The sequence below is a fragment of the Choristoneura fumiferana genome, chromosome 26 (genome assembly GCF_025370935.1).
Source record: "Choristoneura fumiferana chromosome 26, NRCan_CFum_1, whole genome shotgun sequence".
Lineage (NCBI taxonomy): Eukaryota > Metazoa > Arthropoda > Insecta > Lepidoptera > Tortricidae > Choristoneura > Choristoneura fumiferana.
In genome coordinates this window covers 9,961,531-9,989,429 of record NC_133497.1, presented here as the reverse complement: position 1 = coordinate 9,989,429, position 27,899 = coordinate 9,961,531, and the positions used below count along the sequence as shown (strand labels likewise).

Sequence of the window (27,899 nt, the reverse complement as noted above, 5' to 3'; positions counted from 1 at the left end):
ACAAACTTATTGCAGTGTTCAGGAATTTTATCAAATCACTAAACAAATATAGTGAAATGTAATATATAATAATGTTTCGTCAAATCACTGATTTTTCTGGGCTATAAAATGGATTCGCCATTTTAATTTATTTATTTTTATTTTTTATTCGACTGGATGGCAAACGAACAGGTGGGTCTACTCTACTGATGGTAAGAGATCACCACCGCCCATAAACATCTGCAACACCAGAGGTATTGCAGGTGCGTTGCCAACCTAGAGGCCTAAGACGGGATACCTCAAGTGCCAGTAAGTTCACCGGCAAATAAAGAATAAAGAAAGATCTTGACGTGATGGTCATATCCCTTAGAGATTTGTTCACGTCTCTGTGCTACTTCGCTACCACATATTTATGAACAGCGCTGTTTGTCGTGGTTGCACGTTCTCGCGTATAGATGGCGCTGCGTGTTGTGGTTGTATTCACATGTAGATGGCGTTGTTGCAGCTACACGTGCGCCGTGAGCACACAGGCGAGCGTCCGTTCGTGTGCTCGGCGTGCGCGGCGCGATACCGCTCACGGAGGTGCCTGTTGCAACATCTGGAGAGCCACCGGACCACGAGGGATGTGCAGGTGACCTAGCACTTCCTACTATCCTTCATACTTATACATATTGTAAATGTGAAAGTTTGTGAAGATGTTTCGATGTTTGGATGAAATTCGGTATACAGATAGTTTGGGTCCCCGGAAAGGACATAGGATAGATTTTATCCCGGAAAATTGCATAGTTCCCCGGGATAGCGATAAATGAATACTACGCGGACGGAGTTGCGCGCAACGGCTAGTATTACAAATGCGTAAGTTTGCGAGTACGTATGTGTACGGTTGTTACTTGTTACTCCTTCACGCTAAACTGACGGGACGGATTTGGATAAAATTTGGTATAAATACTGGACTTCTCAAATAACATAGTCTACTTTTCTCCCGGTATTCCCACGGGATAGAGATAAAAACTCAAAATATCAAGCACTGGGTTTAGAGTCATGAGTTTTGGCACGCGTGTGTTTTATTATACTGGTTGGAACCAAACGGTGATCCTTTACTTAAACAAGTGATAGTGCTGCTTAAACTGAACAACTTTCTCATAGGTCGAAAAACCAAAAAATAAATCTCATACTCCCATACAAAATATATTGATTAGCTGACCGACTTACTGTGGAAAGGCGATCGTTTTTCGACCTATGTTTCTAGGAGAAAGTGGTTCAGTTTTTAAACAACACTATCGCCTGTTTTCTATAATAGAAATCCACTATGTATGTTTAGGGAATTCCCACGCACGCAAGCACGCACGCACGCGCGCGCACACACACACACACACACACACACAAAATAGAAAAAGAGTGACATACAAGTATAGTGCAACCCGATTGTTATGTCGGTCTGTGCTCATCAGTTTCTTCGTTTTCCTGAAGATTCACATGAGAAAGAAAAAGAAAACCAATCTTCCATTTCATGTTCCGAACGACAATAGCAAACTAATTTATGTGTACGTTATTCATTCGAACATTTCGGCAGTGTCCAGATTGCGGCACTCTGGTGAAGTCCCGGCGGCACCTCGCGCGGCACCGCTACAGCGCTCACCGCCGCGCGCCCCGCTAACCTGTTTACACCGCGTGGCATGTCGGTCAAGTCTCAAAACTATTTTAGATTGTATAACTTGTGCCTAAAACGAGTCTATATCGGCCCGAGCTGCAGGCGAGAGTAGGTAGATAAATCGAGAGTAAAATGGGTTTTATGAACGAGTTATACACTATCTTTCATTTCGATTGCGAAGATAATAAACGGCAGCAGTACAAAGAAAAATTTGTACCATCTTTTATTTTTCATGCATTGCTATTTTTATAATAATTGAAATGAATTGTAATACCTATTATAGTCTAAATGTATTAATTTACCTATATTAATTTAAAAAGGATTTAAAAAAACAGACTTCATTTTGTAATTTTTTTGTTAATGGTTGTTGGCGCCTGAGTACTTTGAGATTAATATTTATTTACACTTGTTCTAAATAAATTAAACAAAGAAGTATTGTTGTTTCACTCATTTATTAGTAATTCAATGTGTAGTGGTCGTTTTCTACTCACTAAACCTGTTTGGATACTTGAAAGTAACTTAGCACAAGCTAAACCATTTAGTTTAAAGAATTCCCTTCTTTTAAAGTTGCATATCGATCACAAGACAGATAGGTGCAAAGTGTTATCGTGGGCTATAACAGTTCGAGTGTTTTCTCACATATAAAAACGTGCGTAGCGACTCCTAGCGCCATCTAGTGAGCAAATAGTTTCTTTATTTGGTCACTAGAGTTTAAGAATAGGGAATATTACTACAATTTTCTGCGTCGAGTGCAGCACTAGCACAAACCCGTAAACAGTTATTTGAGTATCTTAAAAATGCCACAATATCATATTCAATTCAATTATTGGAAATATAGCTCTATCGTTACTATCGATGTAAATAGCATTACATTTTGTTATTATTTAGTTGTCATGATTTCTATAGGTACCATCAGCCAAATGTGCCAAGTGGTCTATCAATTTTTAATCAAGTTCCTATCAAATAAATATGTCGCTAAAGTCGAACTTTCAAGCTGACAGACACGTCTATTGGCATTATTGTTTTATGACACGCAAACGATTATCAACTTTAGGGTGGTAGACCATATATTTGGCTGATGGTACAATACTATTTGGTCACGATCCGTCATGGCGACAAAATATAAAGAGAACGGACGTTGTCATGGCGGTTTGCGCTAGTGTCGCCCCCTGCGCAGAGCTTTGCGTAACATACCCTATTCGAAAGTTTTCGCACAACAATGTGTGTAGCGACTCCTAACGCCATCTAGTGAGCAAATAGTTTCTTTATTTGCTCACTAGAGATTAAAAGTGAAAAATCTTGCATCACTGAATTTAAGGCTGATATGTGCGAGGAACGTGTTTGTGAAATGATAAACCGATAGTAACGCTTAATTTATATCCTCGCACAGTACCGCTCTGGTGGAAACAGTTGAGCTGATCGAGCTGAATACTTTAACCATCATTTATTAATCAAATTACAGATTACAATATATCTTTTTTTTTACAGCAAAGACTTCAACCTTTTATTTATTTACAATATTAAAACGAAAATACCTTCAAATAAAAACCAAAGTAAATAATGATTATCATCTTGAATATATAAATTTGCAATTATGAGAATCTAAATATAATTTGGTACAAGGCTCCTATAAGGCATTTTACATAATTTTCTTATAAATATACTTTGAACAGGGCCGCCAATAACAATATTATATTTTTTAAAGCTAAAAACTATTATAAAATATTTAAGAGTTTTTATTTTACAATTCAAAATATTATATTTCGGGTCCATATGGACTTATGAACTCTACAAACTACTTTATTCTTAGAATTTATTAGCAGACGGCATTTCTTTGAGTGTTGTCTTATACATCGTGGTAAAAAAAAAAAATACTGAATTCCTGTCAAGTAATGCGATGTCACTATGTCTGCAAATGTGATGAAAAACATTGTATGCACGGGCGGTACTAGAATTACGAACATGGACTCATTAAAACCCTCAGTCTTCGACTTCGGGCTTCTAATAGTATCTCGTTCGTAATTCCTTATTTACCGCCCTTAAGACACAATATACTATATTGTGTCACAAATACGAACAAATACAATAAGCAGTGCCCGGTGGACCCCAAACTAGGTCGAGACCGTATCTTGGGATCCAGGAAACTTGTACAAAAAAGGCTTGTATATGGCAACACCGGTTGGTAGGATGAACACCGTACAGCCAAGTGTTCATTGTATTTTTTTCCTTCTTTATGACACTTACTGTGAGAGCGGTCTACGTCGGGTCCGAATGAAATGGTTCGAGTAGATAAAACAACTGGTCATGGCGCACACATACTCTTAAAAGATTTGCAAAAGCGCCTGGTTGCCACAACGAGACCAAAGGGCCGGCAGCTATCTCTCTCTAACAATTAGCATAGTTTTACAACGATGAAACGCTGCCAGCTTTTTGGGCATAATGCCACGGGGGTGATTTCTAGAAAACTAGTTTTTATTTTAGTTCTAATGTAGTTATTTAATTTTAAAAGTTTACAAATGCAACATACGACTAGGTACGTCTAATAAATGTATTAGCAAGGATGCATTATATTTAGATAATAGAACACAGGTCTGTTCTCTTCAAAAAATGGTAAAAGTGCAACGTACAGGTACAAATTACGAGCGGGAGTTAGAAATGAAGTAGAATTAGGTACTAACTTAGAACAACACAAGAAATTTTATTGAAATGAGGTAGTTGTATGTAATATATATGTAGCGACTCCTAGCGCCATCTAGTGAACAACAATAGAAACTCCGACCATGTTCTACATCGCGCTCTCGAAGTTTCTCAACGCGGTCGCATATATACAAGTTCCGACGCTCGTCCTTCGGACTTCGGTCCCCAGGCATAACACCTGCCTGGAGAGAGATCTCTCTATTGGAGCCTCTCCCCACATATATATATTATTATTTGGGGTTCAAATAAGTGGACTGTAGGACGAGAAATACGAACTACAGTGTGGCAAATAACTGGATAAAGGCTGAGCCCTGTGGTTGAAGCACTCACCGAGACGTCTGCTGATGATGGTGCAGATCTTAGCTGTAGTAGCTGGCGCAGGCTCCCTCGATCTTCGGCTCATTCGAACTAACCTCCGACAAGGTTACCGTGAACCAGCAGAACTACTAAGATACAGTAAGCAACTAGTAATATATAGTAGCAGGCAAACGAGCAGACGGTTCACTTGATGTTAAGTAATTACATAGATCCGCAGCACCACCAGGACTGCAGTTGTCGGCCTTGCAAGCAATGGTACACTCGCTTTTTGAAGGTACCCATATTGTAGTGAGTTGGAAAAATCTCGAAAATATGATTAACTTATTTAAAATGGAAAAAAAGACTGCTGGGGTGTCCGAGGTTGCAGATTAATAATTGACACTGTACTGTAAGTATATTATTTCTTTTTTAAGCGGCAATTAATTGGCTACCGGTCGTAATTTGCCATACTTTTACTATACTTGGTTTGGATAGGTATTTAGCTAAATGTAAACAAACTTCAGCTGTCAGATTTGGTACATTTAAGGTTTTTATACTACAAACTAGACTAGCGTATTTCAATACATAAATGTAAATGTTTAGATAGTTTAACGGGGGAATTACAATATTTAAAACACCAATTGACATGGTTTTGTTTACATTTAGTTAATTACCTATCCAAACTAACTAACTATAAATAAAAATGTACGCCTTCTACCAGTAAATTCCAAGTAAAACCGATTACTTAAATATAAGTTAATATTTCTGGTATATTAAGAGAACTGGCCGGGACATGAAGCGATGTCTCGTTAGGTGAAGAACTTTGTTTACTCCATCCAGTCGTCACCGCCCCCGAAGTCAACCACCGAAACCTGGACCAAGGACCAAGGTAAATAATATAACAAACCTTAAACCATTATAACCATATAAAATAACAATAATAATAATCCATTTCATTTATTTATTTTTATAAGTTAGGTTAGGTTTGATTTATAACAATTCTGAACAGTTAATGGATTCAGAGAAAAAAAGAGTTATGAAAACAAAAAAATATGACAAACAATTATGATTATTGGTGCGATTATTGGTGCGTGTGAAATTCCCAATCCGCACTAATATGGCAAGCCCTCTTTAGAGAGGCCTGTAGCAGTGGGACGTTTATAGGCTATGATGATGAACCAATTATGAATTACGACAATTATGAGAGTCGATATGAACCCCTATCGACTATCCTCTCTTTCACTCACCTTCTCTATCGGGGGGCTCTCGCTGCTAGAGCCCCCTTCTAGCGCGTAACCGGCCTCACTGCTGGATTTAGTCCCCAAGAACGCCACAATGTCATATCCACCTTCTGGAGGGCCTATCCTCTCTTCCACTCACCTCCTCTCTCGGGGGGCTGTCGCTGCTGAAGCCCCCTCCTAGCGCGTATCCGGCCAGGCCCCCTGCCGCGAGCGCGCCAACGCCGAGCCCGACCGCCCCGCCCGTGCCCAACCCACGGCGCTGCTGCTGCACTGGCGTCCCGTACGACTGGTCGTATATCTGAAGCATTAAACAATTCAGTTTAAGACAGACAAGTGAATCATGATTGGTTTTTGGAGTCTTTTTGTATTTTTTATTTCAACTCCAAATTTGTTACTTTTACGGTCATCCCGTGAAATCCAACGAAAATACAAACTGGAACATGGATGCACAGAAAAAAGCAGAAAAAGAGACCACCGCTGGGAATCGAAACCAGGTCCTCGGCATTCCGTGCTGCGTGCCATACCCTACACAATTTTCTCCCATGCACTGCACCACACATTTCAGCCTGCTTTTTTTTAAGCAGCGACACTAGCGACATCTATTTTTTAGCTCTCATCGAGAAACATTAACACTCCTTCGGAACTAACCGCTCCGGTGTTTGGTGGGGTCTTGTCCAGGTGGCAAGAGATGTCGCTATTAAGCAATCAAATTATGATTGGTTTTTGGAGTCTTTTTTTATTTTTTATTTCAACTCCAAATTTGTTACTTTGACGATCATCCCGTGAAATCCAACGAAAATAAAAACTGACACAAGTGAATCCTAAAGTTTATAGGCACTGAACTGACGCTAGATATGGGTAATCTCGACACCGATCAGTGATCTGATTCACTAAATCCAGCTCCGATATCGGAACCGATTCCGTTTATCGACTCCGACTCCTTTATTGAATCCGGTACTATAGATCGATCAGTATCACTGTATCAGAAAGTGGTATCGGAATGTAGTGTCCTATTTGGCAGTGTGGACCTTCTGATTGGGTGGAATTGTGACAAATAGACGTTACAGATGAGTTATATTTTGGTAGAGTGTACAATGTACATTTCGTTAGATTTGACGTTTTGATCCAGAGGACAGTGTGGACCTGAAAGAGATTTAGGTCTACAGAGAACTACGTCAAAATTATGTAAAATAATAACCTTAAACAGCATTTCATATATCGTTTTGATTGCATAGCTAAAACATCAACCACTTTTTAAAAACACTATTTTTATTCAATGCAACTTTTTATTTCTATGTTCTTGATTGAAATTGTCTTTTTACCAGAACAGCCACAGTTTTTTGCTTTTTTTGCTTGATATCTCGCTTTCCGACGATTCAGAGTCTTCGAGTAAGTTCTTAACTTTATTCTTCTTACCTTTTTTGGCTTTGTTTTTCGTTTTACCATTTTCGCTGTCTGACGATTCAGATTCATCGAGTAAGTTTTTAACTTTATTCTTCTTACTTTTTTGGCTTTGTTTTTCGTTTTACCATTTTCGCTGTCTGACGATACAGAGTCATCAAGTAGATATTTATTTATTTTATTTGAAGTTTTCTTCTTTTTGTTTCTTTCATTGTCTGTATCGGATGAAACTGAATCCGCTAGTAAATTAACTTTAGCGCGTGGCTTAAAATCTTTATCGCTATCAGAAGATTCAGTTTCATTAAGAATATTTTGCATTTTGGTAACAAAGTTGCTAGTGATACTTCTTTTTTTACTTTTACCAACGTCATCGTCTGAAGAGTCAGAATCTCCCAAAGGTTTATCTTTGACACCTGCTTTTTTACCCGATTGCTTATTTTTTGCATCTTTTTTACTTTTCTTACCATCTTTACCATTATCCGAAGAGTCGGAGTCTTGCAATGGTTTGTCCTTGATGCCATTGTCTTTTTTAGCATTATTATTCTTGTTTTTAATATCTTTTTTACTTCTTTTACCGGCTTTTATATTGTCTGAAGATTCAGAATTTTGTAATGGATTGTCCTTGATGCTGCTGCTTTTTTTAACAGCTGAATTCTTGTCTTTGGTATATTTTTTACTTTTAATATCATTTTCTGAAGAATCAGAATCTTGCAGTGGTTGATCTTTGCCTTTTTTGCCGGTAGATTTCTTATTTTTTACATCATCTTTTCTTTTTTTATTATCCTTACCATTATCTGAAGAATCTGAATCCTGCATCGATTTTTCCCCGATACCAGTGTTGTTTTTATCAGCAGATTTTTTGTTTTTGGCATCTTTGATATTATTTTCTGAAGATTCAGAATCTTTCAGTGGTCTGTTGACATCACTGTTATTTGCACCAGCAGAAATCTTAGCTTTAGAATCATTTCCACCTTTTCTACCGTCTTTCATATTGTCTGAAGATTCAGAGTCTTGTAATGGTTGATCTTTAACGGAGCGTTCTTTTTCATTAGCCGATTTCTTCAAATGTTTAACATTTTTCTTATTTTTTTTCTCATTCTCCGAAGATTCAGATTCTTGCAAAGTTTTTTCGATGATCTCATTGTTCTTTTTACTAGCCGACTTGACATTTTTTTTATTTTTTTTATTATCTTTGTCATCGTCTGAAGAATTAGAATCGTTTAATGGTATCATTGTTGAACTGCCATCCTTTCCACTCAAAGGTTTATTTTTTATCTTTTTTATTTTAGAATTTGTCTCTATGTCACCTGATGAAGAATCAATGAGTGGCTTTTGATTTTTATTTTTGCCATAATTAATGTTATTACTGGATTTTTTAGTTTTGCCATTTTTTAAGCTCATTGAAGAATCCGAATCCTTAAGTATACCGGTATTGGATACTCTTTTATTAGTGTCATTGCTTTTTCTATCTAATTTACTCCTTTTTTTATCACCTTGATCGATATCCGATGATTCAGTATCCTTGAGTGGGATGATTTCTTTAGCAGCAGCTTTTTTATCAACAGATTTAGTTTGTTTCTCATTTAATTTATTACTTTTAATAGTTGAGTTACTGGTTTTAGAATTCTTACTAAGTTTTACACTTGCCGAAGATTCTGAATCATTCAATAGTTTGTTTGGTAGGCTGTTATCATCAGCGGCACTTTTCTTTTTTCTCCAACCAGATTTGAGCTCGCTTTCTTTCTTATCTACAACTTCTGAAGATTCAGAATTTAGTAAAGGGCTTGAATTATTTTTAAAAAGTCCCTTCTTTTTATTTGTTTTTGCTATGTTATCGGCACTTTTTGTTTTAGCTTTTATTGTCGATTTACTGCTTGCTTGAACGCTTTTTGTATCAAAGCTCACTTTTCTCTTAGTCTCGGTGTTGTCTCGAAACAGAGACATAAAGTAACTGCTATAACTGTTATTTTCGTTTTTTCTAGCTTTCTTTGCTTTCCTTTTAAGATTAGTGCGGCTTCTTTTTTTTCTTTTAGAGTTCTCATTACTTCCGCTAGAGGACTCTGTATCAGCTAGCATACCTAAACTTACATTGTCTTCACCGCTGCTGCTGCTTACAGACATTTTGATCATGAACCCATCACTGGATGATGAGCTAGAATCTCTTAGTGGATTATTACTTGCACCTCCTGTGTTTCCACCGGTTTTCTTTTTAGATTTCCCTCCGAACCATCGTTTGAATATATTATCCGGCATTTTTAGGCCAATTGGGTGTTGGTCATTCTACATGTTCACGCATATTTTATGGCACCAAAGCGGCGAGTGGAGTTTCAAAGCAATTTTACACTGCCATCTGCTGATGGACCGCCATGATGTGTACTTACCACTGCTTGGGTACCTGTTGACAAGGAAATATATGTTTAGTGTAAATTGTTAACGACCGACGTCTTCGAAATTCAGTTGCGGTTCAAATCGAAACAGAATCATGGTAGCTTTAGGTTATGTTAAGTTTACATCGGCCTGAAGGGCCAAAACTACACAAAAGTAGGAGCTCCGCGTAAGCGTGTTGTGTCTAGTTTCGTGGAAGAACAAAAAGTGTTCGTTCGTAACTGGTTTCGTATAAGAACATAATAGTTTTCATTCGAAACCAGGTTTCCGAAAAAGAAAAATAATTCTGTTTCCTAAACTTTTCGAACCTTTGGTTTCCAAAGTGGCCGAAGGGACCGATATACTTAAGTATCAGATGACCGGCTTGCTCGTTTGCCTCTCTCTCTAATAAAAAAATAAATCGATAGAACTTCTGGGCCGGATAAGGACGCGCTTCCAAAAAATATGTCCGAGGAATGTTTTTTCATTAACCAATAGGAACGCTTCATTTACCTGTCCTCGTACAGCAAATCTCTGGTGGAAACAGCTGAGCGGAGCGAGGCAACGTAAATGAAGCGTATTGGTTGATGAAGAACACATTGCTCGCAATACATCCTCGCACATCCCTGACAGTAGCGGCTTTAGGGTAGGGCGCTGGACTTAAAGGGGCGCCTGAAGCCTATACCTTCTAGAAAATTCCCAAAAATTGGGGGCGCCGTGGAAACCTCACCCGGGCGCTGGAAGTGCTAAAACCGGCACTGATCCCTGGTGGACACGGAGTTTTAGGCCACACGGCGGCCACGCCGTACAAAATACGCGTTCTTGAATCTACATAGGCAGGACGTAAGGATACACAGGGCTGACTATAGCAAAACCCTAATAAGTGCTACCAATGACATTTAAAGTAAGCAAAATATGTAGGTATGGCTTAGATATTGCAAATAAATGTAATCGTTAATCTTACCTATTTATTTAAACCTACTTAAAATGTATTAAATATATTGACCCGGATAACTCACGTCTTGAATCGAGTTTAGCCCGACATGTTTCGGGCTAATCCGTAGCCCTTCGTCTTCGGAGCAACGGGACTCAGCGGCTGCTGCAACACGCGCTCTACGCGCCGCCGCTCTGCTCTGTTGCAGTTGCAGCAGCCGCTGAGTCGCGTTGCTCCGAAGACGAAGGGCTACGGATTAGCCCGAAACATGTCGAGCTAAACTCGATTTAAGACGTGAGTTATTACTCTCTCTCCTAGAATGTGGAACTTCACGACTGTTTCCACCAGTTATGTGCGAGGTAGCTACAGATAGCGCGCGAGTTGAATGCAGTCGCGGTCTGAGGTGAAGGGCGGGAGCCTCACCCCCCGCTAGCCACATGCCCCGCCTCGGTCGCCTCTAGTGCAGCGCTGTTCTAGATATCTGTCGTACACATATCGATCGCCTTAAAACTCATGTTGCACCCCGTATTATTTTGTTTCTAATGATGACTGATCCGAATATCAAGTTCTCGTTCTTCGTAAAATTCTTAGAATACATTATTCAATGAACAATTTGCACTTTATAAAGTACATTCGCCGTTATTCTTAGTGTTAATTAGTCCTTTATAAAGTACGCGAGGACTTAGGAGGTTAATCGAGTTACATCCATCGTGTTTGAGTCACGTTGCGACCACGATGGATGGAACCAAATAAAAGGTTAGGTTCTAAGTCCTGTTTTTTTTAATGCGGAAAACGAGCAAGCGGGTCTCCTGATGGTAAGAGATCACCACCGCCCATAAACATCTGCAACACCACGGGTATTGCAGATGCGTTGACAACCTAGAGGCCTAAGATCTGTAACCATCTGTATGTCGATAAATTCGTTAAAACTAATTGTAATTAGGTCGCAATCGCATCACTATCGCATTCCTGAGCTCTGCATTCAACTCGCACGCCATCTGTGAACGGTTCGAGGATGCGTAGCGAGGGCAAAGCGGGTTCTTTTCAAATAAAGCGAGCGGACAAAGTAGGTACTTCGCAACGACATCCTTCCCTTGTTTTGTATATAAAAAAACCGGCCAAGAGCGTGTCGGACACGCCCAAAATAGGGTTCCGTAGCCATTACGGAAAAAATAAGTAATATTTTTCTAAGGATTTCGTATTTTATACGGAATCTTCCAAGTTTAGGTATATTTTATACCTTAGGCTGCTATTTACTCTTAAACTACTAATAATTCTCAAGCAAACTTAACCGTTATAGTTTTCCTTGAAAGTTTGATATACTTACTACCATTCTGATTTTTTTTTAATTTTTCCACCCACCGGTTTAGATTTTAAAGGGGGGGGACGCTCAATTTTAATGAAAATTTTCACTTTAAAGTTGAATATTTTGCAAACAAATCACTGAATCGAAAAATCGTTTTAGCAATCCCCTAATGATTTTAAAAAACCTAACCAATGATACCCCACACTACAAGGTTGGATGAGAAAAAAAAAAACCCCACTACGTCTATGGGAGGTAAACTAAAAAAATTTTTTTTGAAATTTTTATTGTACCATTTTGTCGGCATAGTTTACATACATATTCTTGCAAAATTACAGCTTTCTAGCATTGATAGTCCCTGAGCAAAGCCGCGGACGGACGGACAGACAGACAGACAGACAGACATGGCGAAACTATAAGGGTTCCATTTTTGCCATTTTGGCTCCGAAACCCTAAAAACCTCCTGGGTTTTTTGGAATAGTCTCAGGGTATATTTTATCTAAGTATAGTATGCAGGGTCTGATGATGGAGCAGGCACGCAGGCATTGGAACTCAAAGATAAAACAACGTAACCTAGTCATGTTTGGGCTCATTAGAATGGTCTTGTGGTGTTTTTTGAAAAGGGTGTTTTTATAGTTCTTCAAACTATATTTTTTTATCAGTATAACTTACGGAAAAACTACTACTACCGGGTACTTCCGGTTGTCCTAGAGAACCAATAAGAAACGTCTGAACATCTTAATTTTTGTCTGTCTGCGGAAACATCGAGAATGGCCCCACACTGCATACATTTTGCTTAAGAGAGGAGCTCTGCTAACACTGGATACCTGGATCCTGGAATTACCTGTTACTAAGTTACTGTTGCCAATTTATTTCTTTACATTTCTGTGGATTTTATAACTAAGCAATATATTTATGCGCACAATGAATGAGCGAGCACGTTTATATTTCGTGAGGTCGCGATGTAATTTTGAAAAGTTATGTTTTCCAAACTTTAAATAGCTGATACCTTTGTTTACCTTTGGTTGTCTTTGGGCCCTGACGTTAGCATATTCAATAGTGATTTTACACAACGTCTGCTATGTGTCCGTATTCATCTTTGAGATTATTCTTTAAATAATAATTTAGCAAAAAATATCCACTTTCCGATATGTTTTGGGTGTTTGGTTCAAGTTTGACAGCTTTTGCTGTCATAAGCTCACAGACTGCAGAAAAAATTACCCTATAACTTGTGATTTGAATATTTTATCTGTGGATATCGTCGGGAAGTCCAATTCCGCTTATATACCTGTAAATACCGCGTATATGCAGAACGTGTAGTTTTAAAGGGGATGGATTTACTTCATGTTTGGATACCGTACAACGGCAAAAACTACTAGACACTGGAAAAATTGTCCTCCGATGGACAGAGCCATATTTTTTTAAAGAAACAACATACTTCATGTTTGATATAATTTCAACGTATTTGTAGTGAAAATTGGAAAAATTAAATGGAAATTTGACAGAAATGCGGAATTATCCATTGTAGGTAAGCGGATTTGTAATTCTGGACGATGAAGCAAATGGTATAGACAAAATGGATAATTGACATAACAGTGAACAACATCTGTTCCACAGATTACTAATATGTAGCTAGCTAATCTGTTCGGTCTACTCTGACATAAACAATGCCCTCATTGCCACCCATAAATAACGTTACACCTGGTTACACCAATGTTGTCAATTTTTTAGACCCCAAAAGTCACACCAATTGCTATTTGTAATCGTATTTTATACGGTTTTAAAAAACTCCTATCAATCTCAACTATATGTATCTTCTATGCCTCTATCGTGTAAGTACAAGAAATAAAACAAGACAAATATTTACTTTTTTATTAACCACCATAATAATGTAATAATTACAAAACTTTTTCTTAAAAAAGCAAAGGACAAAAATGCATATTTACATATCTAATTGAATTCACAAACGGATAGAAAATTAACACCTTATATAAAACAAATAACATTTCCGATTTATTAAATGGGTAAAAAATACACATATTATTTAAGAGATTTCAATATTGCCTACAAAAAAAAGGTCGCACTACTGAACACAATATTCGTGCAAAAGAAAGTTGTATACTCATTTATTGTTTTAACAAATATTAATGTAACTTTTCCTGCATGTTTATTTTTCTGTACGTTCGAAGGGACAGAATTTTGCATGTTTAAATAAATCTAAACACGAAAGAGTAATGCATTCATAAATGTAAAATAAAATCTGCATAAAGAATAATGTGACATCAGCAAGTTTCTTTCTATATACTGACTGTTTATTAACGTGCTTAAGCGTTTTTCAACATAACCTAACTAAATAGAAAAACAATCACAAAAAGTTGCAGCCAACATTTTTTCCATAAATGCGAAAGATTTTTTTTTAACTTGATTTTTAAATGCCAACCTTTTTCTTTTCATTTTTTCATTAATTAGTAAACATCTAATTACTATCTTTCACTCTTAAGCAGTTGTTATCCCTAAAAAATTACTCTTAACACAATAATTATTGAAAACACTTTTGAGTGCAAGAAATCGCAAATATCTCAATAATAATAAAAAATGCTTAGCGTATTCTTTGAATTCTTCGTTCCAATTTTTCATATTCACAAGGCACCTGAAAAATAAAAATAAATAAACAAAAATGCGTCACATGTCGTTGGCGATAGTGCCAGATTCACGTACCGCACAACACCGCTTTTAAAAGTGATAAAACTAGCCAATTTTCAATTTTTACTCCAAATTCTTTGCAATAAAACAAATATGAAGTTAAACCCATACCCTGTTAAATTACATGATTTACTGTCATCAAGAAATACAAATGGAAAATCGACTAATCGAAATTATACGTCCAAACAGAAAATTGTCAAAAATGGAATCTTGGCCCGTAATTTACAAATTTGATATAGACCGTTAGAATGCGTTTTGTCTTTGTACAGTCGAGTACATAAACTTGTGAGCAAAAATTTGATCAAAAATATCTGAACACGCTTCCACGCCGTTAACAATCGAGACGTGCTCAAGTTTATGAACTCGACTGAAGCTAAGTTAACATGTACTGATTTACGAGTATGGTGTGGTGCCCAATGAAGATTGTATTGAAGATTGCTCAATTCGTATTGTATGGTAAGAAATAACAATCATTTGTATTTACGTAGGACTCAGAAGTATTGTTATTTGTAAATTGTTCTGGCTGAAATAATTCGTTTTGAGTGTACCTACGTCATGGTTTTGATTCAGGCTACATTCGCTATTAATTATAATAAACAAAATTCAATTCAGGCTTAATTAATTTACACCAATGAAAATATATTTTTTTTTCCAAATATCTTTCAGCACAGTTACAATTTGACAAAATTCACTTTGGAAGGTATTAATTTTGTTCTGAATTCAAAATAGTCAATTCATGTGGAATTGAGGACGATTTTCTATTTGTTCTGACTACTGAAGAACAATAAATCAACAAGTAGTGTAGACACGCGGTATTTAAGTGGTAGATAAGAGGAATTGCACTCCCCGACAATGTACTAGTTTTTAGTTAGGAACAATTTAGACAACATCACAGGGGGTTCACTTAAACTAACCCAACGAATCTGCGTAACTAAATATATTCAGACATCTTATATAATTGATCAGACTTGCAGCTGTGTAGGCTTAGATCCTTCGCCCATCCATGAAGGGATTGTATTTTAAAAAATGCTCATTTGAATCGCATATTAAATTTTGTCTGATTCTCTTTCTTAGGTGAAAGAGGTACGAAGATTGACACACAAACACAACGAAACACAAATTAAATATGTCGATGGCTCAATTACCTACAAATCATAACACAAGTAAGAGAAAGATTGGTTGCCTCCCCAATATCTCATCTGGCTCTGGCTGGGCCGGCAACGCGCGTGTCGCGTGTTACTCTGCTTGTGTTGCAAGCATCCGTAAACTGAAATTACTTACTAAGCTACTATTAAAAATAAACAAAAAACTCTACCTATAATCGATTTAGCACCAATCGCTCTACGGACAGCCTCAATAGAAACCTGTGCCAAAGAAAAACAAAATTTAAATAAAAATGACAATTAATAAAACACAAATCACCAAAGCAAAGCACCCAGTACGCACCTAAATGAGCGTGAAAATGAATTCGTATGGAGTTTGAAACGCGTAAGCGTCTTGTTTTTATGGGTACTAGGCAACGGTTAACTTAAAAAGATAGACACATACATAAATAAATATTAAACACCCAAGACTCGAAACAATCATTCGTATTTTTCATAAAAATATCTTAGGATTGATTTTTTGGAGTCTTTTTGTATTTTTTATTTCAACTCCAAATTTGTTACTTTTACGGGAATCTCGTGAAACCATATCGAAAACACAAACTGAGACATGGATGCACAGAAACCCAGAAAAAGAGACCAGCACTGGGAATCGAACCCAGGTCCTCAGCAATCCGTGCTGCGTGTTATAACCCCTACACCACTGCTGGACAGGAATCTAGACACGATTTTTTCCTATGCATACATATCTCAGGTTGCTTATTTCTACTATGCTACTTAAGCAGCAGCACTAGCGACATCTATGTTTCGTCAAGAGACGTCACATTATTTCGGAACTACAGCATCAAGCAGGCAGGATTAGCGATCAAGATGGTGGTAGCAATCCGGGCGGACCTTGCACAAGGTCCTACCACCTGCTAATGAGTGCTAATTAATGTGTTCATAAACCAATAGGAACGCTTTATATACCTCGCCTCGCTCCGCTCAGCTGTTTCCAGCAGAGCGGAGCTGTGCGAGGCGAGGTAAATGAAGCGTTCCTATTGGTTCACGAAAACCACATTCCCCTCAACACATCCTCGCACATCTCTCGTGGAAACTCAGTAACGCATTTACTGCCGCCGACGCATATATGCGTTTTTGGAACTTCACCCAGTGCCGCTGTCATAATTATTCATACATTTTGAACGCACATGTGCGTCGGTGGCAGTGAATGCGTTAACCGAGCGGTCAAAATGCTCCAATTACCAATCACCGTTTTCTATTTAAGTTACCATAAAAGTTCCCATTATATACTGGTCAGAAAAAAATAGCAGCTAATGAGGGTTTTCACAGAGGCGAAATATCGCTAGATGGCGTTAGCATCGTGAGCTCCGTTTGACGTTTGCTCGCGATTGGCTCATTTAGTTATTTAACCAATCACGAGCAAACGTCAAACGGAGCTCACGATACTAACGCCATCTAGCGATACTTAGCCTCTGTCAAAACCCTCATTGAGTTTCATCGGTGAAACGAGATCAATACCATCCATTTGATCGGATGAAAAGTATTTATAGTGTTATGTTATATTAACAAAACAAGTTTTCAAACAAGGAATGTTACGAACTATATTTTTTTGAAAGAAAGAAAGAAAGAAAATACATTTATTTAACGCCATAAAAAACAAACATAGGAACAAACAACAAATAAAGACATACATGACGCTAAACAGGCATTTTCCATTTTGATTTTACCAATGAAACTCCGTGGTCCGTGGCCTCTATTTTCTTTTGGTAGTATAATTAGTTCTAATTATAAATGTTAGATGAAAGGTAGATAGCATGCAAATTTTAAAAATACATTGTTATTTTCTGCCAATTGATTGGGAGTCCAAATAAAAATATGTGCAAAACACCAAATGTAAATCATCAAAGTCAAAAATATTGTAACCCTAATGGACTTTCATGTCAGTCGGGTGCGGTTAAAGTACGAACTGTAATTTTTGACCGGAAATCAATGACGATAATGTACAGTCAACTACAAAGATATCGATACGGCCAATGTTGCAAAAATATGTATACACGACCTCAATATTAAGTTAGCAAAGCGTGTACGTATTTTTATAACTTTGACCGTTTCGAAATCTATGTAGTTGACTGTACATTCTGACAATAGACTGGTGGACTAAAATGTTTTAATTAGTAGAAGTTAATAGTAAGCCGTGGTGGCCTAGTGGTTTGACCTATCGCCTCTCAAGCAGAGGGTCGTGGGTTCAAACCCCGGCTCGCTTACATTTCAAATTTACCACGAGCTTTGCGGTGAAGGAAAACATCGTGAGGAAACCTGCACAAACCAGCGAAGCAATTCAATGGTGCGTGTGAAGTTCCCAATCCGCACTGGGCCCGCGTGGGAACTATGGCCCAAGCCCTCCTGTTATGAGAGGAGGCCTGTGCCCAGCAGTGGGACGTATATAGGCTGGGATGGAGTTAGTAGTAAAATATATAGACAGTTAAAGCTCCACGTGATGTGACCCCGAGCGACACTTTTTAGCACGTCGTGACGTCACCGGCCCACACTCCCGAACTTTGGCCCGCATCATCTTTTTCATTTTTTGTTTGATATACGAAAGAAAAAATACGTGTCTGATGTTAAAATTGATAAACTGACGAAATAAATAGAATATTTGTTAGCCAGGAAACTATCCAGTTCTATATAATTCTAGAAACATTTTTTGCATATTTATATAATACTAGCTTTTGCCCGCGGCTCCGCCCGTGTAATTCGATTATCCCGCGCTGCTCCCTTTGGGAGCTGTGCATTTTTTTCCAGGATAAAAAGTCTGGCCCATAAACTATCTCTATGTCAAAAATCACGTCGATCCGTCGCTTCGTTTCGACGTGAAAGACGAACATTTATAATATTAGTATGGATTAGCGTCACAAACAAAATGCATTGGAAATTTAGGTAGGACACTTGTTTTCGTACTCATGATTCTTAGGAAAAAAAAACAATTACAGGTATAATTTCAAACAGAAATTCCCAAAAACAAACAGACAGAATACATGTTAAAGACATACACAAATTACGTACAATATTAATATGTATATCTTAATACTTACCTTACAAAGTATTAGTACAAACACTTCACTCGCGATGTTAAAAATCATGCTTCTTTCTGAACTTACGGACATTTTCACTATAATATATACATAATATAGCTTTTTCTTATTTGGAATCACAGGTATTCATTTCATACAAAAAAAGATACATTCTTTGTTGTTTCTTTAAAAAAAATATGGCTCTGTCCATTCGAGGACAATTTTGCCAGTGTCTAGTAGTTTTTGCCGTTGTACGTTAAAAAAGTCTAGAAAACGAAATATGAGAGGTAATGGTGGATGAACGATGACAGCGCGAATCCAAGATACATTCTTAATTTTTCACTCGATTCTTACGTGTCAGTTCTGTGACGAACCTATAAATTATGACAATGTCACAAAACTGACAAAAAAATAAGGGCATTTTATTTTATTTATCAAAAAGAATTATAGTTGAGATTTGAAATAAGAAAAATCCCCAAAAAAAAGAGGGTGTGTAGATCTCATAAAGGAAGCATTTTACGCGTTTCTACACTGCCTGAAATACCTACTCTAAAATATGTTTCAGTTCTCTTAAATATAAGTTAACTGGAGGTACGAACAGACCCTTTTAAGTCATAAGTTCACCTTTAAGTTATGCACACATTATAAATAAGTGAAAACACCAGTCAAAAAACATTTTTACTTTTTTTTTTTTTATTCAACTGGATGGCAAACGAGCAAGTGGGTCTCCTGATGATAAGAGATCCCCACCGCCCATAGACACCTGCAACACCAGGGGGATTGCAAACCTAAGAGGCCTAAGATGGGATACCTCAAGTGCCAGTAATTTCACCGGCTGTCTTACTCTCCACGCCGAAACACAACAGTGCAAGCACTGCTGCTTCACGGCAGGATTAGCGAGCAAGATGGTGGTAGCAATCCGGGCGGACCTACTACCTACTACCTACTTCAATGTTACTTATTCCAAAAAATATTTGACTTGACTGAAGAATTGTATCACCCTGTAAATAAACAGCGAATGCGGTAGAAAATAACTGTGTATTTTTAAAAAATGCTGCTATCATCCCAATGAAAAAACACCCACGAATTTGTCCCATATGTCAAAAAAAAATTATTAATTTTATTTCACCAACTCATACAAGTATAGATAATGCGATGGCTACTGTGATAATGGACCAATACATCACCTTATATACATTTTAATGCAAGTACGGAAATACTTCAACAAAAATTCATAACAGTTTGATGTTCATAAATCAAAAATTTGACTTGGGCTTTAGGAGGATATTGTAAATTTCAGTAACGTTGCATAAAAACACTCGAGTCAAATGTCTCAATGAGGGCTATCGCGAATGAATTCGCCGCTAGAGGCGCTAGTGTAGCGTGAGGTCTCCGAAATGTCAAATCTCATAGTTTTTGGGTGAGCTACGCGGGTTTATTTAGAATTAGAATAATTTTGTGAATATTTTGCAATATCTGTAATTAATTATGGCAAATATGCGTTCCGGGGCAATGAATGTCTGTGTTTTGAGACAGTTTTGTCTTTCGGAAACCTTTGTCCTCCCTTTTTTCCGATCAAAACGGGGACTATGCAACACTGTGGCATGCTCGATATTTATATGGTACGGTTTTAAGGTGTATTAAATATGATTTTAATATAAACTTTGTTTCCACGTCCGTAATAACAGACTTTCAAAACCATACTTAAAAACCTCACGCAACAGTGCGCCATCTAGTGAGACAAAAACGATAGCCCTCATTGTAGCGGGTGAAATTTCACATTTTATCCCAATCCGAATAAAAAGTAGCCTGTGTTATTCCAGACGTCCAACTATACACATGCAAACTTTCGCATTAATAATATGATACACTCATCAAAAGCGCCTAAGGATATTCTTTATCCTTAGACAGTTTTCAACTTCAATATACTTAGCCTCCTTTAAAACTTAATGTCTCATAGATAAAGTTGAATTTGTTTTTTTCAAAATTGAATGATACAGAGAAAATGACACTTTATCAAAAGATTCCTTTTTCAAAAGATATAAGTTCTATTGCTAACAATATGTACTAGTATTATCACTTAGAACCCCAGGAGGTTAAGCATGTTACTACCGAGTCAAAACATCACATTTTTCTAGGGATAAACAATATTCCAAAACCTTTTTGATGTGTGTTAGTAGTATTAGGATTTACCGCTAATATTAAAAGAAAAAAAGCCCATTATTAGTCTATAGTCAAAATTAAGGCAGAGATCGGTTATCCAGCTGCTATAAAGCATAAAATCAGTTTAGACTCACCCTGTGGAGGCCCGCCGTAGGCCGGGGCGCCGTACGCCGGCGGGGCCCCGTACGCCCCGTACGCTGGAGGCTCCGACTGAAAAAAAATACCACGTATTAAAAAATCTACTATTGGTTTGCCAATGAGTGGGAGCAAAGAAAAAAATAATATTTTTTTCGCCAAAATTCGGCACAAAAAAAATTCTTAACCCACACCCATTCCACCCATATGCAGGGATGGCACAGGCCATACTAAACTTTACACAGACCGTCCTAAACCTTACACAGTCCATCCTAAACCTTACACACGCCTACCATGCACTCACCATGTACATCTGCTGCGGCGGCTGCGCGCCTTCAAAGGCGATGACCTGCATCATAACGTCGCCGTCAACGGTCAAGTGGCTGATGCGCTGGTACGGCACGCGGTGCGGGAACTCGCAGAAGTGGGCGCCGTTCAGCGCCACCTGGTGGTACAAAGTAATCATCATCATCATCGCAGCCTATATACGTCCCACTGTTGGGCACAGGCCTCCTCTCAATTCAATGAGGGCTATCGCGTATGAATTTGCCACTAGAGGCGCTAGTGTAGCGTGAGGTCTCCGAAATGTCAAATCTCATAGTTTTTGGGTGAGCTACGCGGGTTTATTTATAATTAGAATAATTTTGTGAATATTTTGCAATATCTGAAATTAATTATGGCAAATATGCGTTCCGGGGCAATGAATGTCTGTGTTTTGAGACAGTTTTGTCTTTCGGAAACCTTTTTCCTCCCTTTTTTCCGAACAATGCAACACTGTGGCATGCTCGATATTTTTATGGTACGGTTTTAAGATGTATTAAATATGATTTTAATCTAAACTTTGTTTTCACGCCCGTAATAACAGACTTTGAAAGCCGTACTTAAAAACCTCACGCAACAGTGCGCCATCTAGCGAGACAAAAAACGATAGCCCTCATTCAATTGGGATGTCCCAATTTTTACAACAAATAATAAATCGAAAACCATTTGGAGAAATAGGCTTCGTGAAGCGTTTTCAGAAATCAGATTCCAATAATGTGATAAACTGATTTAAATAAACAAAATTTAAGTAATGACCCTCATTTGACCCCTAGAGTATCTCGTCACAAAGGCAGTTATAAAGCGGGTCTACACTCATAAGCAAATTGACAATTTGAAATGTTCCTGTCCTGCTTATAATAGCAAAGAGTGACAAAGATAGAATTTTAATCACATTATGCGCAACTGGCCTTAAACAGTTGTCATTTATCGTCAAGTCCGAAATGTATACGAGTATTTCCAATGTATTTTTACAAATTAAATTATTAAATTACTATGTTACAAGTAAAAACAAAAGAATTTAAATATCAGATTTTTTAAAAAGATATCTATTTACTATCACACCATTAAATAAACAAAGGAATAATCGAGGCTAAAAGAAGAGAAATATAATAAAACTATTTGTCATGGTTCATTTAGGACCCTAAACCGTGCTTGAATTATTGTCAAATTGTAATGCCACAGATTATGTTATATACGACCTGAATTTTTCCAGGCAATGGAATGTGGCTGTCTCACTGTGACGTCATCCAGCGTATTTCGTAAAAAAATATATATAAAAATAAATACTTATCCAAATTCAAAATCAATGAAAATGAAATCTTAAAATATCCTATTCTTTCCAAAAATAAGATAAAAACTATAGGTTTTATTTTTTTGGTGCATCCCAATTATAATTGAATATTATGTTTTTGTTCTCGTCTTGCTGAGTCGTGACACAGGAGATTCTACCATGATGCCACAGACAGAATTTGGCGTCAAACTAAACGCCCCTCTTCTAGGGGGTTTACTAACCTTGATGGAATGCGGCTCGCAGAGCAGCAGCGCCTCGAAATTGTCCCCCCTGTTGAGCGGCATGCCACCTCCGGTCTCCTCCATGCCCCAAGCCATGGCAGTAAGGTGGTTCCTGACGACGCACTGCTCCACGAAACGGAAGTTGAGGTGGAGGGCTATGTCGTCCCGGGGGTCCGTGTTGGGCCCGCATTGGAGGTTGATGGCGAATCTGGGGGCACAGGATAAAAGTGTGTTAGATCAATTTCCCAGAATCGATATTTCCTTGTAGCAAAATTTCCGTTCTCATTCTTTCCCAAATGCTTTTTTTCCCAATATCCTTTTTTACTGAATCTTACTTTCACAATGAGGGCTATCATTTTTTTTGTCTCACTAGATGGCGCACTGTTGCGTGAGGTTTTTAAGTATGGTTTTGAAAGTCTGTTATTACGGGCGTGGAAACAAAGTTTAGATTAAAATCATATTTAATACACCTTCAAACCGTACCATATAAATATCGAGCATGCCACAGTGTTGCATAGTCCCCGTTTTGTTCGGAAAAAAGGGAGGAAAAAGGTTTCCGAAAGACAAAACTGTCTCAAAACACAGACATTCATTGCTCCGGAACGCATATTTGCCATAATTAATTACAGATATTGCAAAATATTCACAAAATTACTATAATTCTAAATAAACCCGCGTAGCTCACCCAAAAACTATGAGATTTGACATTTCGGAGACCTCACGCTACACTACACTAGCGCCTCTAGCGGCGAATTCATTCGCGATAGCCCTCATTGCGTTTTTTCCTAAACAGAATCGACACAGACACATTGGTTGGTTTAGGTTATGTTAATTTAGCATCAACCCGAAGGGCTAAAACTACGCAAAGTAGGAGCTCCGTCGGCATTGTGTCTGTGTCGATTCTGATTGGATAAAAACGTTACTGTGAAAATAAGCTTCAGCAAAACACCATAGTGGGAAAAAAACATTTGGGGAAAAATGCGAATGGAAATTTTGCTATTAGAAAATTTATCTAACAAACCAGGATAAGTACTTATTTAATTCCTCCTTCTTTTAATTCCGTACCCAAAGGGTGCCAACGGGACCCCAGTACTGAGACTCCGGCTGTCTGTCAGAGCCCTACGTCTTAAGCCGTAATAGCTAGACACTTGAAATTTTCACAGATTATAACAAATGCTAAAAATAACAAAGTTAAAAATTAAAGGGGCTGTCATACAAGAAACGTGTTATTTTTATATATGAAGGGGAAAACGAGCATGCGGATCACCTGATGGGAACGCTAGGGGTATCCACAGGTGCATTGCCAGCCCTTTCAGAGACTGATAGGCTCGTTTATATATTTCGATCATTATAAAAAAAATGGCATTATTTCATACGAACATTGCGAGAAAAGTTATGCTAAATGAGTGGTTATGTAATGAAAATGTTATGCTTTTCAAAAGTTATGCATTTTGTTGTTACATTTTATTGCTGGAACATTTTGTAATACATAATCATCATCATATCAGCCCTCTTACATCCACTGTTCCCCCATACACCCCCCACACACACTTCCCCCATAGACCTCCAATTGCTTTGGTCGGAAGCAACCTGCATTCATTTCCATCCCAGCCTATATACGTCCCACTGCTGGGCCCAGGCCTCTTCTCAGAACAAGAGGGCTTGGGCCATAGTTCCAACGCGGGCCCAGTGAAAAATTAATGTGGGCAAAATTTACCACTGAATTGCTTTGCAGGTTTGTGCGTGCAGGTTTCCTCACGATATTTCCCTTCACCGCAAAGCCCGTGGTAAATTTTAAATTGAATTCATAGGTGCGAGCCAGGATTTGAGAGGCGATAGGTCAAACCACTCGGCCACCACGGCTTCGAACCGTTAACCGGTTGTTATTAAAAAAGTATTAACACTTATGCTGATTACCTCTGGGCGCCGGGCGGCACGTTGCCCTGGAACCGCATCATGCGACCCGGGAACATGCCCCCGGGGATGGGGTGCACGCATGGGATCACCTGGAAATGCAAGAGGATCAGCTTAGTCGGGCCTTAATGGTGCTGAGCATTCAGGCTTCGGAAGAGGGCATCCGGGTCTGGGACTTAGACCCGGGGTTTCCACAGGGAATGTTTTTGTATAATCATGTATGTTAGGAAGAACATATGTGATTTTCCCACTAACGTCGATAAGCCGAAGGCTACTAGAAAGACAGGGAAGCTTAAAGTTCCATCTTACAGACTGGCTAAAACCAAAAAGTCGTTTCTGGGAAATTGCATACGTTTTTATAATAAAATTCCAAAAAATATTATAAATGAAACAGATACAAAATTCAGATCTATTGTCAAGAAGACATATCTGGAAATAATTCCAATCCGCATTAGCGATCCCTTCAAATAGCGAACCTACTGTGTTAAAAATTAAGTTGTGTTAAATACTTGTGATGTATAAATATCATTTGATAGTATTGTAAATCTGTTTAAAAAATATACCTTGTTGAGTTTCTTTTTTTTTTCTATTTTTTTTGAGGCTTAAGTGCACTTGTGTGACTATGCCAGCCTCTTTGAAAGACTCGATGTCCACATTCATCAAACACCTATTGCGATGTCCAGATTAACAGAGAGTTTTTACGTACCGGTGGTAGATTTTTTTTTGGACATTCATAGGTGATTATCTTTGACTTTGATACTTGCTCGTGCAAATTGGAATTTGCGAACACTCTCCTCGCATGCACATCTCTGGTTAAAACGCAGTCTTAGATAAGCAATACCTACTCGGTTTTCACTGCAATTGTCATTGTTCACATTGTTTTGCTTCTCAAATATTTATCTTTAGATAAACTATCTGCCACAACAATAGTCTGTGATGATAAACAAATAATAAATAAATACTTGGCAACAGTGGAAGCGTGCTGGCCCATAACCTAATAAAACAACATATTTTTTCTGTGAAAGCTGACCAGAAACGGTTTTATTATAAAAAAATATCCAGAGACAAGAAGCTACAAACTTACAGCTACAGATGGCGCCAGGTTGCTTATTTGGTGTTACCATTGTTAATAACATATTTCCAACAACTTAGGCTAAAACTCGAAAAAACGCGATTTCTGGGAGATAAAACCAAGCTCGAACGATTGCATGTCCCCAAAAAACACCTACATACCAATTTAATTGAAATTAGCACTTTCCAAAATACCCGAAACAAATAAATAAATATACAAGAATTGCTCAATTTAAGATAAAAGATATGTAGTCTTAAGAGACGCAAAATATTGGACGCGGCTACGGATTGAACTCCAGAACCCCGTCAACTGTGAAACTTTGTTAATGAGGAAGAGAGCAGTCAGTGGACTTCTCATTCCAAACGCCATACTACACGTAACAGATTTGCTTATGGTTGAATGTACCGATTGCAGATGTTACATGATACATGTACATTATACACCATGTTTTTCTTGATTTCTGTTAACTAGGACAGAGTCCACAGCGAAAAACAAACTGAAACATGGATTGGATGCACAGAAAAAACCCAGAAAAAGAGACCAGCACTGGGAATCGAACCCAGGTCTTCAGCATTCCGTAGCCTGCTTTTTTCTTAGTCACTTAAGCAGCAACACTAGCGACATCTATGTTTTTAGCTCTCATCGCAAGACATCAACACTCCTTCGGAACTAACTGCTCACCCAGACCAGATTGGATTTCATGGGATGTCCATAAAAGTAACTAATTTGGAGTTGAAATAAAAAATACAAAGACTCCAAAAACTAATCTTAGAGTGCACAGTTGTGCACGGTAGGGTTGATATAATTTCCAAAATAAAGCTGGTGACACCTATCTAGGTTATGTGCACCACATCTGTTTAAAAATCTTTTAACTGAAGGGAATAAATTAAGTATCTTTCACCTAATTGATAATCAGTTTGATTCTCATCCTAATATGTGGAATATTTGTATTGTATTGTATAAAACTCTTTATTGTACATAAGATAAAAAAGATAAAACTAACAGTTAAAAAGATAAAGCTATGGCTAACTTGTCCCTTAAAAGAGATCTCTTCCAGGTAACCTTTGAACAATCAATAGGACATCAGAAACAAGAAAACTACAATGGAAAAATTAATGAATTGAATTGATATGATCTACTTTTATCTTGGTGCACTTGTGTCTAAAAATAGAACAAGAAATGGCTGAAAGTTTATCTATTTTTAAGATATGTAATTAATACAATTATAAGTACAAAACATCAAGGAAAATGTAGTTGAGGAGTATCATTAAAGAATGTACCACAGAGTAGACAATTCAGAATTTATTTATAGTCATTAAGTACCACAAATTTGCAGCTGCGACATATGGAAATGAGCTAAACATCTACCAATGCTAAAGCTCCATTTTAAGGAAATCATGGCCATGTATAATGAAGTTACAAATTGATATTTGCTTTATCGCATGTGTCGCGACGGGAAAAGCAAACAAAATATGAATTAATAACGCGGAAAATATGCTTTTTTTTAATGTACAGGAAAAACCCGGCCTTGGAATGCATTCAGCCACGTAAAACGGCAATATCCTTACGAAATCGTTACACCCGTAGCTCGATTAAACGTTTTCACGGCTTTTATTGCAGCCAATTGTCTGTTATTCGGCCGGATGCCCTTGAAAACGCCGAAAGACGCGCCTATGCGACACACTCGAGCTTAGAAATGCGTTGAACAAATAAAAAAATAGATTAACTTACTGGATTGTAAATCGGTGGAGCTGCCATGTTTTCTAGTATTTTTATCGGAGATTAAACAGCAGTACTTCTCAGCACAACTGTAAGGTGCTTATTTGGGTATTACACCTAAAATTACGCACTGGAAACGCCTAGAGCACAAATATATTTCGGCCCGATTTCAATTGAAGTATGCGTCATAGCACGTCATATGACAGCACGATCGTTTTCTATTATTTACGTTCAGCTACGTAGCACGAAGATCAACCAATGGGAACAGCGTGCGTTGTTAAAGGAAGTCTGCTATTGGGCCGTGAAACCGGTTTTG

The 27,899-nt window shown here is 37.8% G+C and overlaps 2 protein-coding genes across 4 annotated transcripts in view; one reads left to right on the top strand and one right to left on the bottom strand.

Moving 5' to 3' along the window:
- LOC141442784 (uncharacterized) overlaps positions 1-1,987 on the top strand; it is a 6,867-nt gene extending 4,880 nt beyond the window's left edge. The window contains exons 4-5 of one of the 3 annotated variants that reach the window (XM_074107899.1): positions 470-610; positions 1,553-1,987. In XM_074107899.1, coding sequence (XP_073964000.1) covers positions 470-610; positions 1,553-1,636 — 225 coding nt within the window. In that variant the 3' untranslated portion in view covers positions 1,637-1,987. The remainder of the gene's footprint in view (positions 1-469; positions 611-1,552) is intronic. The other 2 variants (XM_074107900.1, XM_074107901.1) reach the window with 2 other exon arrangements.
- Positions 1,988-2,063: 76 nt separating this feature from the next.
- Positions 2,064-27,899, bottom strand: LOC141442786 (galectin-5-like; the record flags this gene model as incomplete). Its single annotated transcript, XM_074107904.1, is given in 8 exon segments — positions 2,064-5,496; positions 6,005-6,163; positions 9,648-9,661; positions 21,045-21,120; positions 21,350-21,490; positions 22,879-23,086; positions 24,796-24,884; positions 27,596-27,899. Coding segments are annotated over 8 exon segments (759 nt in total). The 3' UTR covers positions 2,064-5,451.